At 34.5% G+C, this 16054-nt stretch overlaps 1 protein-coding gene across 2 annotated transcripts in view; it reads right to left on the bottom strand.

Annotated features, from left to right (window-relative positions):
• The window catches only part of COCH (cochlin), a 36606-nt gene extending 21022 nt beyond the window's left edge, over positions 1–15584 (bottom strand). The window contains exons 1-3 of one of the 2 annotated variants that reach the window (XM_072428182.1): positions 15545–15584; positions 10534–10587; positions 6954–6992 (exon numbers count right to left, since the gene is read on the bottom strand). In XM_072428182.1, coding sequence (XP_072284283.1) covers positions 6954–6992; positions 10534–10567 — 73 coding nt within the window. In that variant the 5' untranslated portion in view covers positions 10568–10587; positions 15545–15584. Of the gene's footprint in view, positions 1–6953; positions 6993–10533; positions 10588–12684; positions 12800–15544 lie in introns of those variants that run through there. The other variant, XM_072428181.1, reaches the window with a different exon arrangement.
• Positions 15585–16054: the final 470 nt, after the last annotated feature.

Raw genomic sequence — 16054 nt, 5'->3', positions numbered from 1 at the left:
TGCGTTTAATAGCTGGACATACTGGGCAGAATAAAAACAAGCTATTGATGTGAAGATGGGTAAACACATTTTTTGGTAAAGAATAGTATTTCTTAGTATTTTAAATGAATACGCATAGCTGTATGTGTATAGAAGGATGGCCATTTACAATGTATTTGCAATGTCTGAAGGATGATGCATTATGGTGGAGAGAAAAATGCAATTATTTTTAATAGACTTTTTTCCCAAAAAATGTTGCTTTAAATTCCTAGCAATATAAATGATGATATGGTGTTCGGTAGATCACTCTCTCTGACTTTTATTTTTAAACCTAATGTTGAACATAGTAAGCTTGATTTATCAACGCTCTCCAATGCTGGAGAAAATAGGCTATCATAGATGAACTGGGGTGATCCAGCAAACCTTGTCCAGCATTTGTCAAATAGCAAATCATTTTAGGAAATCCATTGCAAGTTTATTGGATCACCTAGGTTCTCCCATGGTGGATCTTCTCCAGTATTGGAGAGCTTTGATAAATTAGGTCCAGTATATCATTCCTCTTACAAAAAAATACATTTAAAGAATAAATAAATTTCAATAATAAATAACAAATCACGCTACACAACATACTTCTTCTGTCCCAGTGCAAAGTCCAGGTTAACTCCATTTTATGAGTACAACAGCAGTCCCTGACTTTCTCCATGCAGACTGAATATTAAGCAGATAGAGCCAGACAGCTACAAGGGGCCAGGAGTTAAACCCCAATCCACCTCCCCCCTGCTAACTGGTTGCTGAGCTTCCATGAAAAATACTTACTGGCTAATGGCTCTCCCAATAGATTTTCTAAGTAATGTTACTTTTTAGAAAAAGTTTCATCATCTCTACTAAGCATAAAGGTACAGAGGAACTTTGTAGCAAAAGAGAAACCGTTTGGAACTATGTTGTTTAGCGTAGACAATAAACACAACTGTATTCATGAAAAAAAGTAAAGTATGGAATTTTCTGAAAGAAATTATACTTTTTCCCTTATGGATTATCAGATAAGACATTGTTTGCTTTCAACCATAGTGATGTAATTCTGGATCAAAGTTTTATTATAAAACATTTATTTCTCTGTTGTCCTTACCCCTAAATTTGTTAATGATAGATGCCTAATTTGAATGTTGGGAGCCTCAAAGAAAAGAGACTGAATAAATGTGAGCTGACAGCCTCAAAATCAGATTTCCGAGATGGTGACAGAATAATATTTTCATAAGATCATACCTATCAAATAAAACAATTGCACAGCTAAAACCGCTGTCTGCTTAAATGACTTGGCTCAAGCAATGGAACTGGCAGATGCCCTACCTTGATGGAATATGACTCTAGTAAAAGATACATCTGTTTTTAAAGAAAAAAATCTAAATTAAACATTGCAGCTGGTATAAGGCCACATTATGACGGACATGGGAATTTGGAGTCTCTGCAAAGACCATTTTGTTTCAGATAGAACACCTCAAATAGTTTTTTATTTATAATGCTTAAGTTTTAAATCACACAAAAATGCAGATCTTTAATAACAAATACATCCTTAGGTATTGATTTTGAAATGCTAAAGCAGACCTGACATTATAATAGCTATTTTTTTGGTGTGTCATCTCAGTGTTATACTAGATACACTCCCTTAAACAGCTCAAACCCCATTTACATTTAGAATTCTATCCTCAGATAAAAGCCAAAATGCTTACTTAAGCAAAAATCTCTTTCTCTTTAGATAAAGCAATTTATAAGGTAAAATTTCAAAAGTGAAAAGTACTTCAGACAACATTTACATGCAAGAAACAATTTGTAGATGCCAACCTGAAACCTGGAGGGAGAGGTTTGCTTTTGAGGTATTGCAAAGCTAAGAGAACAATTATGCTGAGATGGATTTAAAAAAAGTCAGCATGCCATTCCTTGAGAAACCTGTCCCAGGTTCCCTCAGACTGACCACATGTCTAATGGCCTAATCATTTATTTGAGTAATCTCTGCCAAAACACCACAGGGAGGTTAAACAGCATTTACCCAGGAAAGATATTTCTCTTGGACACCAGTTTATGAAAAAAATGTAGAACTGAAAAGAGTGCAGTGAAAGGTAACTAAATAAAATAAGATGCTTGGCAAAAGTAAATGAACGTAATGTATTCATTCTTGCGAAAAGTACACAAGTGGTCGATATACTTGTAAAAAGCTATTCATTTTAATACTGGACTCGTACTCTAATCCACTTTAGACAGGTGAAAATAGATAACTGTAAAAGGCAAAAATATAATTATACTTACCTTACTTTATCTTCTTTATTGCAGGGTTCATCATATTCTTCTTTCAGGTAGAATCTTGTTGAATACAGAGCAGACTTAATTCCTTGGAAAGACACTCCTGCCTATTTTGTTTGACACAGCGCAGAAGGACAGTGATATTATCTTCACTAAAGGACAGTTGGTGGAAGATGGGGATAAGTAAGTAAATTTCTAATTTTATCCTTCTCAGGTATCTTTTCTAACCTAAATATTTTGGGTAATTTGAGAAGGATGAGGGTCCCATAGTGGGCAGACCATCTTTTTGTATAGAAGGTTCTCTTTAAGGTCAGCGCAAAAGACATGAGGCCAGACTTTGTGGAAAGAGGTTTAACCCAAAAGGTTTTTTACTGTAATGGCAGCCAAAATGTAGACTAGTCATCCATAGGAGTGGGTTGCTGATTATCTTTCTAATTGTGGAATATGTACTGTAAGTGCCTGCTATTGTTTGTGAATAATTAATTTCGAAAGTTGACCAAGGGAGTATATGATTGACTTTAGAGTTCATGGAAGGTTATCATTTCCACCTTTTTTCTACTTTAACAGTTAAACTATCGCACCAGGATTAATAATCGCAGTTGATAAGTACTGGAAGTTGTGATGGTAAGGGCTCGGCATGCTTTATCTTTTGCATGATCAGTGTTTCTGGCATTCTGAGTGGAGATTTTGCAGTTGTCTCCTTTCAGATTGTTTTTAACACCAGCTCACTGTGATGCTGATTTTAAACACCGTCTCCTGCAGCATTCTCTCTTCTACAGTGAAAGTTCTTGGCAAAGAAACACCAGGGCCCTGTTTTCTATATTTATGAATTCCACTCTCTCTATAAAAATACCCTAGATAGAGTTACTGCACATTGTACTGGGGAAATGAGCATTCTGTTCCACCAGCACTAGAAAGAAGGTAATATAATAGCTTTATTTTTTAGCGGTTTAGCACATAAAACAAAACATAGCTAATTAACACAAACAAATATTTTAAAATGATAAATTTGGTACAGTTAGGAGAAACAAAAGCAAACATCTAAGGCAAAATTATTTTTAGCTTTACATATAGTAGGAAATAAGTAAAACCCTGTCAAGTTTTATTTATTTATGTTTTGTCTGTGTTCAATTAAGGATATTTTCTTTCTCTTTAATAAAGAAATCTCTCAAGTAAAAGAAATTTTTTGTTAGGTTCAGGGCATACGTCAGATTTGCACTTCCGATTTGATCCCTGATGTGATGAAATAATTGACTCTAAAGTGAATGTGAAGGAAATTCACCACCTGATCAAAAAAGACCCATTTTTGGGGGGTTCCGACCAGTGTGTGTAGATATCCAATGTATTGCTTAATAATAATCAAAAGTTTACAACAAATGACCTGATTCTGATTGCAATTGGAATTGCTTTCTATCTGAAAAAAAGGAAGGCCAGAGCGTTATATGTGTGTGTGGCATATCTGATCAATGGACTTCTGACTGGTATAACGATTGGATCCTGCAGTCAAGCAAAAAATTGGCAGTGGACCAGCACATACCAGCCCTAGACTATTGTCACATTAACAAGATTTCTCCTTGGAAGATTTATGTTCTATTCCTGTTTTGGTGATGGCTCTAACTTTGGGGTTTTCACTTTTAGCCCCAGGGTCAGATCCTATCTAACTTTAAGGGTTGTTTACACTGGTGCATTGCATTGAATCACATATCTCTGCAGAAATGTGTGCAATAACACAACACACATCAACGCATTAAGCATTGTTGTACTTGGTAGCCATTCTTTCCTTTTGCAACCAAAACACACTTTACCAGCACACTTTAGCGAAATGTGAAAATACACAGTGTGTTGTAGTATATAGTTGTGCACTGCAGGTTCAAAACCACACAATACACTATATTTCTTTTTTCTTTCTAAATAATAAGCTGCCTAACACATGCATGGCAATGTGTGTGCATTTTTTAATATACAGTGAATAGCCGAAGTGGGAATGGGCCCTTGTATGTATTCTATGTGTGGGTGTGTTTTGTTTTGAGGTAGGAATAGTTTGAACCTCTATATCAGGGGTGTCAAACTCTTGCCCGCGGGCCAAATCTGGCCCGCAAGGTCCTTGTTTTTGGCCCCAGGGAATTCCAAACGTGAATTGCATCTGGCCCGCCTGCTGCTACCTATTGCAGCGAGTGATGCCGCTACTACAATTCCCTGCATCACTCGCATCACTGCGTGGTCCCGCATTGTTGTTCTGTTCCATAGATGCAAGTGATGCTGGGAATTGTAGTCTCGGCATCACTCACGTCTATGTGACAAGTGAGAGATCTCTGCCCACCCGCCTCTCTTACACATGACAGGCGATCGCAAAGGCTACTCAAGTCCAGCCCAGCTGCACGTCTATAGGGATGTTGGGGATGTCTTTCTTTGTGAGAAGGCTACGTGTAACAGTGGAGAGTGGGGAGAAAGGCAGAGAGGGCAGCACATCATTCTCATTCTATGACAGGTGAGCTGTAGCTTTCCTGTCACTATAGTCTTGTAGTGCAATGCTCTGCCATTCAATGTCTCATTAGCTTCAGTCACTTCAGGATATATATAAAAAAATATATTTTTAGCATTTTTATTGTTGGTAGGTCATTTTGATTTAAAAAAAAAAATTTTGAGTTTAAAAAATTAGACCTTTTTCTCTGTGGTGGACTTGTTCTGGATTGAGTGTTGGGCGGGACCTCTGTTTCTGTGTGGGAAGGTTTTGTATCTGGTGAGAAAGAGAAACTTCAATTTTTTCAGTGGATTTGGGTTTACCCCTGACTTGGTCTAAGTTTTTGATTTCCACCCTCTGTGTGTTTGAGTTTGACTCCCCTGCCCTATATGTTTCTGAATGTTGTTTTTGTCCTTTTTGGAGAGACTTGCTCAAACAAGATGATGTGTTTGGCAGTTGCCATCTAGATGAAGTAAAATCAATTTCCCCAGAGAGGACACAGACATAAATAAAATCCCAAAAAAGGCTTTAACTACCAACTGCCTGTTACCAGTTGATGCCAGGTCCCCATCAGGGAGCTTTTTTCCCCATGCTTGACTTCTAATAGATAGAAAATAAGCAGAAAGTGGGGACACTGATTAAAGATACTTTAAGATATGCTATTTATGAGTTCTTTGTAATATAAATAAACATAGGACTCCACTCCTCTTTGATTATCCATTGGGGCTTTTCTTTCAGGTGGAACAAACTAACTAAACATATAAACAAACACATTTGGGCTGTAAGGGCAGATTCAATGGAGCTTTGGGATCGTGCAATCCCATGGGGCTCCCGGCATCTTGCTAGCCTCTTAGTTACTCACATCACAGCAGTGGTTCTTAAAGAACCAGCTTCTGTACATTTGACAGCTGGTGACAGTGAATGGTACTAGTACTGCTCACTGCCACCTCCATTGATTCTCTATGGGGCTGCTATTGGTTGAAGCTACAAATAGCATCTCCCCAAAGGCAGCGGTTCCCTGGCATGAGCAAGCCGTCACCATACCACAACCTTATAGCCAATGTGAACATACCTTAAAAAAGTTAGTTTGTTGCTTCTCCCTTTTAACTCCCTTTTGTAACTGTTTACAGGCTGGGGGAAGGACAAGACCTGCCTGTATTACATAGCTGCTGCGGGAACAAATCAGGTCTTTTCACTTGTCAGAGATGGGAATGCGGTGTAACAGAGCTTTAAAAGTCCAAGGACAATACAAATAGTATTTAATCTTTGTTGTTAGTTCTATGCCCAGAGTTCAGCTATAACACTGTAACACAACAGTTACATAAGACTAGGAAAATATTTTTATGTGCTATGATTAATTTTGTGTAACCCTTCCATAAATCTAAACCTAGCTGATTTAGACATTTATTTAATGTGTGGTTTCGGATGACAGGTGCCCTTTAAAGTAAGTACCTCAGAAGAGTTTACTTGTATGTTGGAAAGAAATATTTTCTTTTTATCTTTATTACACAGTTAAGTCATTGTGGCTATTAAAATAAGTCTGTTTCTGGAAACCTCATATTCTGCAAAAGTTACTTTTTTTGTTGCCTAATGTTCCAGAGCAGCTCAAACACTTTGACATCTGCAGGCTATGAAACATATATCTATGCTTAAATACGCCAATGTGTGTTCTTTCACAACTGCTGAGGGTGTCGGCTTTTGCTTTCCATGCAACATACATTTTCATCCCTATTATGTTGCCAGAAGGAGGAATTGTTAATGTTGTTGACATTAGCCAGACACATTTTGAAGTGAGATGCAGATGGATTTGGTCAACAGCCTTTATGAAGTTACAGGACCTTTATCAAGACATGGTCCTATTTTTGTTTTACTGTACCTTACCTACTCAACAGTCTGTCACCTAAAGGACAATGTCAGATGTGGATTTCTGAGCATCAGTTCAACATAGCATACTGTATATAAGTTCAACGCATTACAAAATAAATAAAACAATACATATAGAAAAATACTACATATTGCACTTTTATCGACTGTAGAACAATTTACAGTGGATTGATGACTTGTAGTAGCAGACTGCAGTTTTTATAAAGTTTAACTATATCAAGATATAGAAACACCTGTCCAACCGTACCTTTAGAACTTATGTGGATGTAATTTGCAATATTCTAAAATCAAACAACATATCGCCAAACAAGGATAATATACATGACTCACTCACATTCTCCAGGATCTCCTGATGTTGACTGTACAATAATTCCTAAGAACAAGATAATGTTTTGATTAAAAAAAAATTACAACAAACATTGTGAACTATATCTTTCATATGATTATTTAACAAATAAAAAGCAATAAAGTATTTTATTTTAATCATTTGTTGACCTGGTTGTACCCAAATATATGATGAAAGGCATAAAGAAAAGAAAGGATTTAAAATTAATAAGCTTCTGGTGTCTGACTCATCATTTAGAAATATATATATTATTGTTCTCTTGCCAGATATGCTTTTTTCTCTTTTACTCTTTATAAATAATTGTACAATTTTCAGGAGTATCAACCGGTACTCTTAAAGAAAGTTCTCCAAAATCTATTTTAATTAGATCAAATTGTACTTTAAGAGAATATTTTGGTTCCTTCAAGATAAACCAATGTAATCTGTTATGTGTGTTACAAGACTACATTGAATAATTATTATGACTTTATTAAGTAATGAGGAAACTTTATTGGGTTAACAATAAAGAATATTAACAATGTGCTTCTTGCAACTGTTTGCAAGTTTAAATTTATCCATTTAATATAACGTGATATAAACTTCCTTTGATTATATTTCAACATTTAATGAGACCTTTTTTGTGGCAACCAGACGTTCTGCACCATTAAGTGCCGGAAATATCTTTTAAAATGTACACATCTTCTATATTGTCCAATTCCTGTGTATTTTGGCATTTTAGAGACATCCTCTTTTCCACAGGAAGCTACGGGATTGTTACATATCCCAATAAAGCAAAAAGCCCTTCTGCAAAATAAGCTGTCCAGAAGGCACCATTTTTTATTTCCAGATGTTTGCTGAATGGCAGTTAGTCACAGATGCGTTGGTAAATATAGTCCTTTCTCAAGGTTATCATTTGGTCCTCATCTACACAGCAGTATGATCCTCATCCTCTGAACAGGACCATTCTTACAGGGAAAATAGAAACTGTGTTTACTTATGTAAATCAATTTCTTTTGAAAGGTCTTATTATTCAAGTTATTTTGGGTGAGAAAGGAAACTATTATGAAACTCAGCTTGGCATCCTCCATGCACAGAGACTTTGAGCGGTCCCATCTGATCTAGACAGCTTTTGGTTTTAGTAATAACATCCAGAGCTGTGCTTTTTGACACAAACATGAACAATCCACATTTTAGTACATTACCCTCAGTTTTAAATGAATACTGGAAAATGGATTTCTTATCAGCAAATACAATATCTATGGAGATACCTTTGTAATGCAAAGAAAATAGAGAAACTCCAGTTTTCAAGAGCCACATACATGCCAGGATATTTAGATAAATACAGTCATTTTCTGATATATTGTATATACTAGATTTACTTTTATCTGTTTTAGTAATACAAAAATGTGTGTGATATCTGGTCCTCAAGGACTGGGGTTGGACACTGCTGAACTACAAGAAGAGATTTCCTTTGCAAAATGGACAAAATAAAGCCTAAAATTCTTCTTTTGACTGAGCAGTTTAGAGTTTGCCATGAGCTTTATTGTCTATTGTTTATTGTTTATAAATTATGTCTCCTAAATATTCTGTGTTCACTGTACCAACCTAACATTTATATTTCCCAGTAATTAGCACTTCAAAATCCTAAAACTAGAACCTTTTTAGGGTTAGTACCTTAAACTCCCCATATTTATATACAACTTTATATATACCACTATGCCTTAAACTAGGTAGACACTAGAAAACGAACGAGTAACGATTATGCACGGTTTTTTTGAACGATCGTATTGTGCACAATTCTGTACATTCTGTAACAATACGAATGTTCAAATATAATCCACCAATAATGTACACACACTAGATACGATCGTTTGAACGATGCAGGAAGTGACATGTAAAAGAGAAAGTGTACTGCAGAACCATCCACGATCACTGAACGACCGTACATACAATAGATAGTGAATGATCTCGCTCAATCAGATCCACTGGGACGGTCATTCGTTTCCAGTGACAATCCTCATTTGTCAGCGTTGTTGGTCAGTCATGCACTTTTTTTGTTAATGATTATCGGATGATCGGTCGTTAGTCGTTCATTTCTAACGATAATTATTGCAAGTGTGTATGCAACCTAAAGGTCTTCATAATATTTCATGGCAGTAATGTTGGGTCTTTTTATTAAGAAGTCCTGCAATGCTCTGAAACTTTAGTTCTTTTCCTTGTGACTGTTTAATGAGCTCTTATCTGTAAGCATTTGGGATGCTGGTAAACACATTTTTCATCAATATATCTTTTACTCCTTGACGGTTATAAGAACCATTTGAAGCATATTTCTCTCCATAAGCCTTCCACCTGACCATGTAGTGATCTTTTCCAGTTGCCTACTGGTGGAAGATCTGGCATGGTAGCAAAGGTTAAGGCCAATATGTTCCTGATTCACAGATATTTAAATTATGCAGTGTTAATGTACTGTAGGCTGGAAGAGGAGAGGACAGCATTTTTTGAAGATTCACTTAGGTTTTCCTCATTTGACCTCTCAGAAAACCATTTCCTACATTTTTATTTTTTTTTTATAAATTTCCACTGGTATTTTTTTTATCAAAATGTTGTATTTTTATATAATGCCAACATCTTATGCAATGCTATGCAAAGTCAATAATCATAGTGGTTTAATGTAACTATCAACACAATTCCACGGTTTGGTGTCCCATGGTTTCTTCTTTCTAACTGACTGGATAAATAGAAACACACAGAGCTGCATTAAGCTTTAGAAAACTGCACAAACACCCAGGGCACATGGTCCCCTCTGGCAACCTATTTTGATTGTATTTACTCTTTAAATTGTGGACAGAAACTTTTGTTTCAGTAAAAGTATAGTCCTAACACAGTTCAGGCTTCTTCAGGCATGGACATCATGGTACTAAGACATTAGTACCAGATCCTAAAGTCATACTGCCCCTGCCGGTTTGCCTCATCTAAAAGTAAAAAATTAAAAAAACATTTCAGACCAGAGCAATTCTTCCACAGCTCCATGGTCCAGGTATGTCCTTGGGCAGTCTTACTTGTCTAATGGCTATGCAGCATTATATGCAGTAAGTTGCAAGGCATTGTGTGTTCTTGCACATTTTACTTATAGCCAGTATCATGATTTGTAGCAATCAGCAGCTCTTCTGTGTGATCAGCCCAGACAGACTAGCCTTACCCCCATGAGCTTTGGGCACCCATGACCCTTTTCTTTGGTTCACCAAGAGTCCTTCCTTGGACCACTTTTGTTAAGTACTAACCAATGCATATCAGGAGCACCACACAAGCCTGCCATTTTGTAGATGCTCTAACCGATTATTCCTTATTTAGCCAATATAATATATTATTTGTCCCTTTCAATGTCACTTTTTCTGCTTGCTCATGAACACCTGACCCTTGACAGGTGCCATTTTAACCAGATGAAGTAATTACCTAAATACACACTTTCGGAAAGTTTGTTACACCGCTTTCTCTAATCTATGCAATTTGTTGGAGAAATGTGTTAATCAGATTTATAGGTAATTACCAAACAACTGTTCTGAAACAGGTGTATGTTGAATGAACTTACCTAAAATCACGAAAAAAGGGTAGAGTGAAAACATTGTAGAACAGAAGACGAAACCTACAAAAATAAACAATAAAAGGTTAGTATTCATAGTTAGAAGTAAGATGACATTTAACAAAGTAGTGAACAGAATAAGATTTAATAAAAGTTATATTGCATGTGTAAAAATTGGTTTTTAATGCAACATAGATCTATTAGAAATAAACCTGGTGGGTTTGCAATCTAGTTGTTACATCTATACTGTGTGTGATTTATTCAAATAGAACAATATGGGTAGAGAAATAGAATTAGAAACAAATACAGATTTATTGTTTGGGTAAAGTTAACTTAATCTGCAAGTTTTATATGAATATATGCAATAAGTAGACATACTGTATATATGTTACATTTATTATACAGAAAAAATTTGATTTGCATTCCCCTTGCATATACAAAATATATTTCTGTACAAGCTGTAGTTTATTTTTCTGCTAATATCTGAGCCTCTCTTCTCTCTTATACAATAGTTGATTTAGTAGACAGTACCTTCAGTATATTGTTATATATCAGAATGCAAGCTCTGGGTAATGTCAGAAATTTACATTATACCCACAAAAAGGCTTCAAGCAAAATTAACATGTTTCTTATCTAGCTAGAAACACTCTGTTTGCTCTTAAAATTTTCTGAATTGCTCCCCCCAAAATGCACAAATATTTGAACATATAACTCAAGTGTAAAATTTTTCATACAGACATTTTAGGTTTCTATATATACTGCACAGAATATAAAAAATCTAGTTTACATTGCAGGTATTATGTATTTAAAAGTGTCAGGCATGAATGGCAGCAGAAAGTAAAAACCAAATATCCCATCATAGCAGTTCCCAGCCAAAATATACTCTATATACAAGTGATTCATATTGATTCGATTTTTAAAAATCTGACATTTTGTTATATGACTTTTCTAATTACTCTTACTTACTTACTTACTCTTACTTTTCTAATTACTTCCTTAATTTATTTTAATATTAAGATAAACTTTTACAAAATTGCTTTATTTTTGATCACATATGTAATATAATCACCTGTATCTGCTAATATCACAGCAATATATATATGGCTCTGTATTCCTGCTAATTTCACCAATTTAAAACTATTTTACACCTACAAATGTAACATATCTTATTTTACCTACTGTACATACACTTATAGCTGGGACTATTTAGCCTTACCTATTCTCAACTACTTTCTACTGCTATTCTACAGTTCTAGCTATGATAGAAATATATATACATACTCACGTATACAAAATACAAAAGCTAAATGTATAATATATATATTAAAATGCATTCCTAATATTACTGTCACAGAAATATGGCATTCTATAACTTTTGCATCTCACCTAATAATGAATCTTCCCACTAAAACTATATACTTTATATTTAAATGTACATACAGATGTTGTCTTAAAAATAAAAAAAACAAATTACAATATCTAGTCATTTAGTCATATCTAGCCAAAGAAAAAACTTATTTAAATGTTACATGGTATCCTTATCTTTATAAGCATTTATTATCACGTCTACCATTCCCGATCATTCCTTCTAAAATCTACATGGTAGAGGTTCCTATGTCCAGCAACCCTACACTTAACAATAAATGTTAATGGCAAAATTTGGTATGGTGTTTATATATAATAAACATATGCACTTGACCACCTAGTGTAGGTGAATGCACTTGAGCTCATAGGGTAAATATATGTTCCAGAGCTCACAGTGTAAGCATGTCACCTGACTTTGCAGTGTAAGCGTATGTACCCAAGCTTGTCATTTAAGTGTATGCACTTGAGCTTACAATGTAAGCGTATTCACCTTAACTTAGTGTAAATGTATAGTACCCAAGTTAATAAGTATCTGTGTATGCACCTGAGCTCCTAAATATATAAATGCAACTTTAAGCAAAGCTTACTAAATAAATACAAGATATATATAATATTGTCACACATTACTATTACTGATAATATAAACCACATCATTAATTCAATTTCCACTTTTCCAGGATGAAACTAGTTTAACAATAGTGCCCGTAAACACAAAGTTAGTCTTGTCCTCCGGCTGCCCAGACTTGCATATTAAAGTTGCATATTATTAAAGTTAGCTTCATGTCAAACACTCACCTGTGTTGCTCACTGCAGCTGATGATGTCTGTATAGAGTATACACTGTCTGCTATGCTCTGATCTGTCTCTTCTTTAATGTGTAGTATGTGTTCTGTAAATGTGCTACTTATAAGAACATCAGGACCACAGTAAGGAGGGCTGGGAAGGAGGAGGCATTATAATGGGGCGGAGGTGAGGAAGGTGCAGAGCGTTCCCCTAAAATATTTTATAAAACTTCATCCCAAAGTATGATCTGGCCTGAAACCTGACCACTATAACTTATGCAATCATGTATTTACAATTCAAGTACAGTGAACTGTATATATCTACATAATCATGCAGAAATAGTAATGCCACAATGTTAGTGCAATGTTTAATTAGGAAATAAGACGAATAAGGATTTAAGACAAATAAATTAAAAGCATGATTTACTCACTCACTCATTCGTTTGTTAAACTTTATGAACTCCAGGAGTTTAAAAATGAACCTAAATCATGTTTTAATTTTAACTGCAACATCAACACCCTTTATGAAAAGAAGGTTTAAAATGTTATGTTTTCTTTTTTTTCAAACCAAAAAAACGAATAATGTTTTTTTTTTGTTTAAAAAAAAAAGTTAAATGATAACTTTGTTATAATAGTAATAATAATAATTTCCTTAAGTACAAAACATTAAATCATAAAAACAATAATTATATTTAAAAATTCACAAATCCTTTGATTATATTTATGTTCAATCATTGATTATTGAAAAATTTTACAACAAAAAAAAAAACAACAAACAAATAATAAAGAAGTTTTGAAGGATAAATAACAGCAAAGTACAGTGGATACAAAAGTGCTTAACACTAACCAATGTAACAGCAGTATAAACAACAACTAAATACCTGAAAAAGAGAAGGTATGAGAGAACCAGTATGAGGTAAGTTGTAATTATGAGGTATAAATAAACAAACGTGTTGACTACTTAAACAATGTTACCATGATCCTAGAGGGGGATGAAAATGGACCAATGGAACATTGACCAGAATAAACATTTTGTGTATTTGTTGAATTAACTATTTATTTATATCTGGATACTCACATGAAATTATACAAATCTCACTAAATAATACTATATAAAATTTGATAAATTTCTTTAGCATAAATTTACCGTGTGTAACGTTCTGAGCCCAACCTTTACACTGCTTTTAAGTAAAAAGGTGATTAGCGTAGAAGCCTGATGTCTATAATGAAGACTTACAATGCTAGAACAGTGAAGTTTGGTTTCTATCAACCAGTCTGCCTAGAGGATTTAGGTTTGGGTTGGGTTGTTCATGAGTTTTTATATTTTTGTTCACACCACAATTTATATGGGCTTTTTTGTTGAGAAGCCATTAAACCTATTTTACCAAGATAAAACCTCCTATGCCATCTTTCCGCCTATTGCATCTAGGGGTTCCCCTCTATCCGCTATTTGCTCAAAAAAGAGAAACCTCCCACCTAGAAATTCGAATTATGGCTTTAATTGTCTTATTAAGTGAACTTTAAGCTAACAACCATTTTTTTACCCAATCACAGTTTCTCCTGTGTATGTAGTAATAATACATTGGATTACTTGGTCTAAGGAACATTAGTCATTCCCCACTGCCACTGTAAAGAAATGTTTATTAAGTTTTCCTAACGAACAGATGCATGAGGAGAATATTGTAGGTACCTTAATAAAAAATGTAGGAATTTGTGGAAAATATACAACAGGTCTTTTGGGAATAAAGCCTAGGGGGTTTGGTTTCACTGATGTGGATAAAAGCTATTACATTACATTGTGGTTTTGTTGTTTTTTTTTCTGTCAAGGGATATATTAATACCAAACTGATCTTGGAATCTAAAGGAAAGACCTCTTTGACGTCCACAAGAAGTTTTTTGGAGGAACCACTGTGGAAATGTATAACATTAGACCTTTGGTTCTAATAATTTCTAATACGTGGATATTCCCTTGTAGCTGTGATTTATTGATATATACTTATTATAAATCACTCTACCTTCTCGCCTGTGTTCAGTGGTATTCACTGGCAAGTTAGGTCGGGAATGGTAAAGATGTTTTGTAAGATACAGTGTAATTTTTATGGATGCTGGAAAGTTAAACTAACTCATTCTTGTATCTCATATGAAATCTCTGATCTTTCTGGGGTTTGCACACCTACCCTAATCACAATCATGGGTTTCTTCCTACTCTTCCCATTGGATCATATATTCATATGTTTACATAAAAAAAACTGTTTACAGTATAAATAAATAATAAGTATAAATAATTATAAGTCCAAGTCTTTACCTGGTTGATTTAAAGTTAACAACCAATAGACGTTGTAAAAAATGTACACTTTTTGTACATGATTGTAATGGGACCCATATTTAAAGTCAGCTAAAAGCATGAATGCCATAAAGTGCCATTACTTTAGCAGAAAAAAAGCAGTGCTGACATCACCACATTCATAAAGCAGATAAATTGGGGCCCTATTATTATTGATATTATTAATAAACAGGATTTATAGCGCCAACATATTACGGAGTGCTGTACAATAAATACATCAGCATACCCCATGACACAGCCCACTTCATAATGTACAGAACACTCTGCTATTTTGTGTCATTCTTCCAGAATCACTTCTGATTTGAATGACATATACTAGGAATTATTGAGAATTGTGATAGACACATTTGTACAGTTTTGGTTCACCAAGGGTTGATTGGATCTTGTTCAAAATTTAGAAACCCCCAGGTGAATCCCAACCTGCTATAGGAGTGATTATTTTTTTTGGTATCTTAGGGCCAATAGGCAAACTCCTTTCAAAAACAAAAATGCATTGTAAACCGAACATATTTATCAATATAAAAAAATACCTCAAAAAGTTAGTCATTTCACAATGAAGATCAGCTTTAAAACCCACGGAGATAGTTGGATTATGGTAATGTGGGATAGAAAGCTATGTAGGCAAATATTGTCACTTTAGTAAATGATTGACAGGTTATAAAGTTACCTTTATAAAAGTGGTTAGCTAAAAAAAGAATTACTAAATAATGTTATCTTAATAAATGCACTTCCTAGAATCAGAGTCTAGCCAATCTTTTGATTTTTATTTTACTAATTGATTTTTTTTTTACTATTTAAATGTAAGGTTCCAAAAATGGAGCTTTTTTGTATTTGTAGCACTGGGTTAAAAAAAGAGTTGTTCCAAATGCATGATTTTAGTGCCTTCATAAAAGGAACAAATTACAAAACAAAATGGATCATTTAAAAACTACTTTATTGCCAGATGGTACAACAAAATTAGGTTACCATAATGACAAAAACCTGGCTTTGTTTCTATTTTCTCATTAGAACAGCAATACACTGAATAAACCATGTCACAA

This window comes from Pyxicephalus adspersus, chromosome 12 (assembly GCF_032062135.1).
Source record: "Pyxicephalus adspersus chromosome 12, UCB_Pads_2.0, whole genome shotgun sequence".
Taxonomy (NCBI): Eukaryota; Metazoa; Chordata; class Amphibia; order Anura; family Pyxicephalidae; genus Pyxicephalus; species Pyxicephalus adspersus.
The sequence above is the reverse complement of the archived record's forward strand: the minus strand, read 5'-3'. Positions and strand labels throughout refer to the sequence as shown.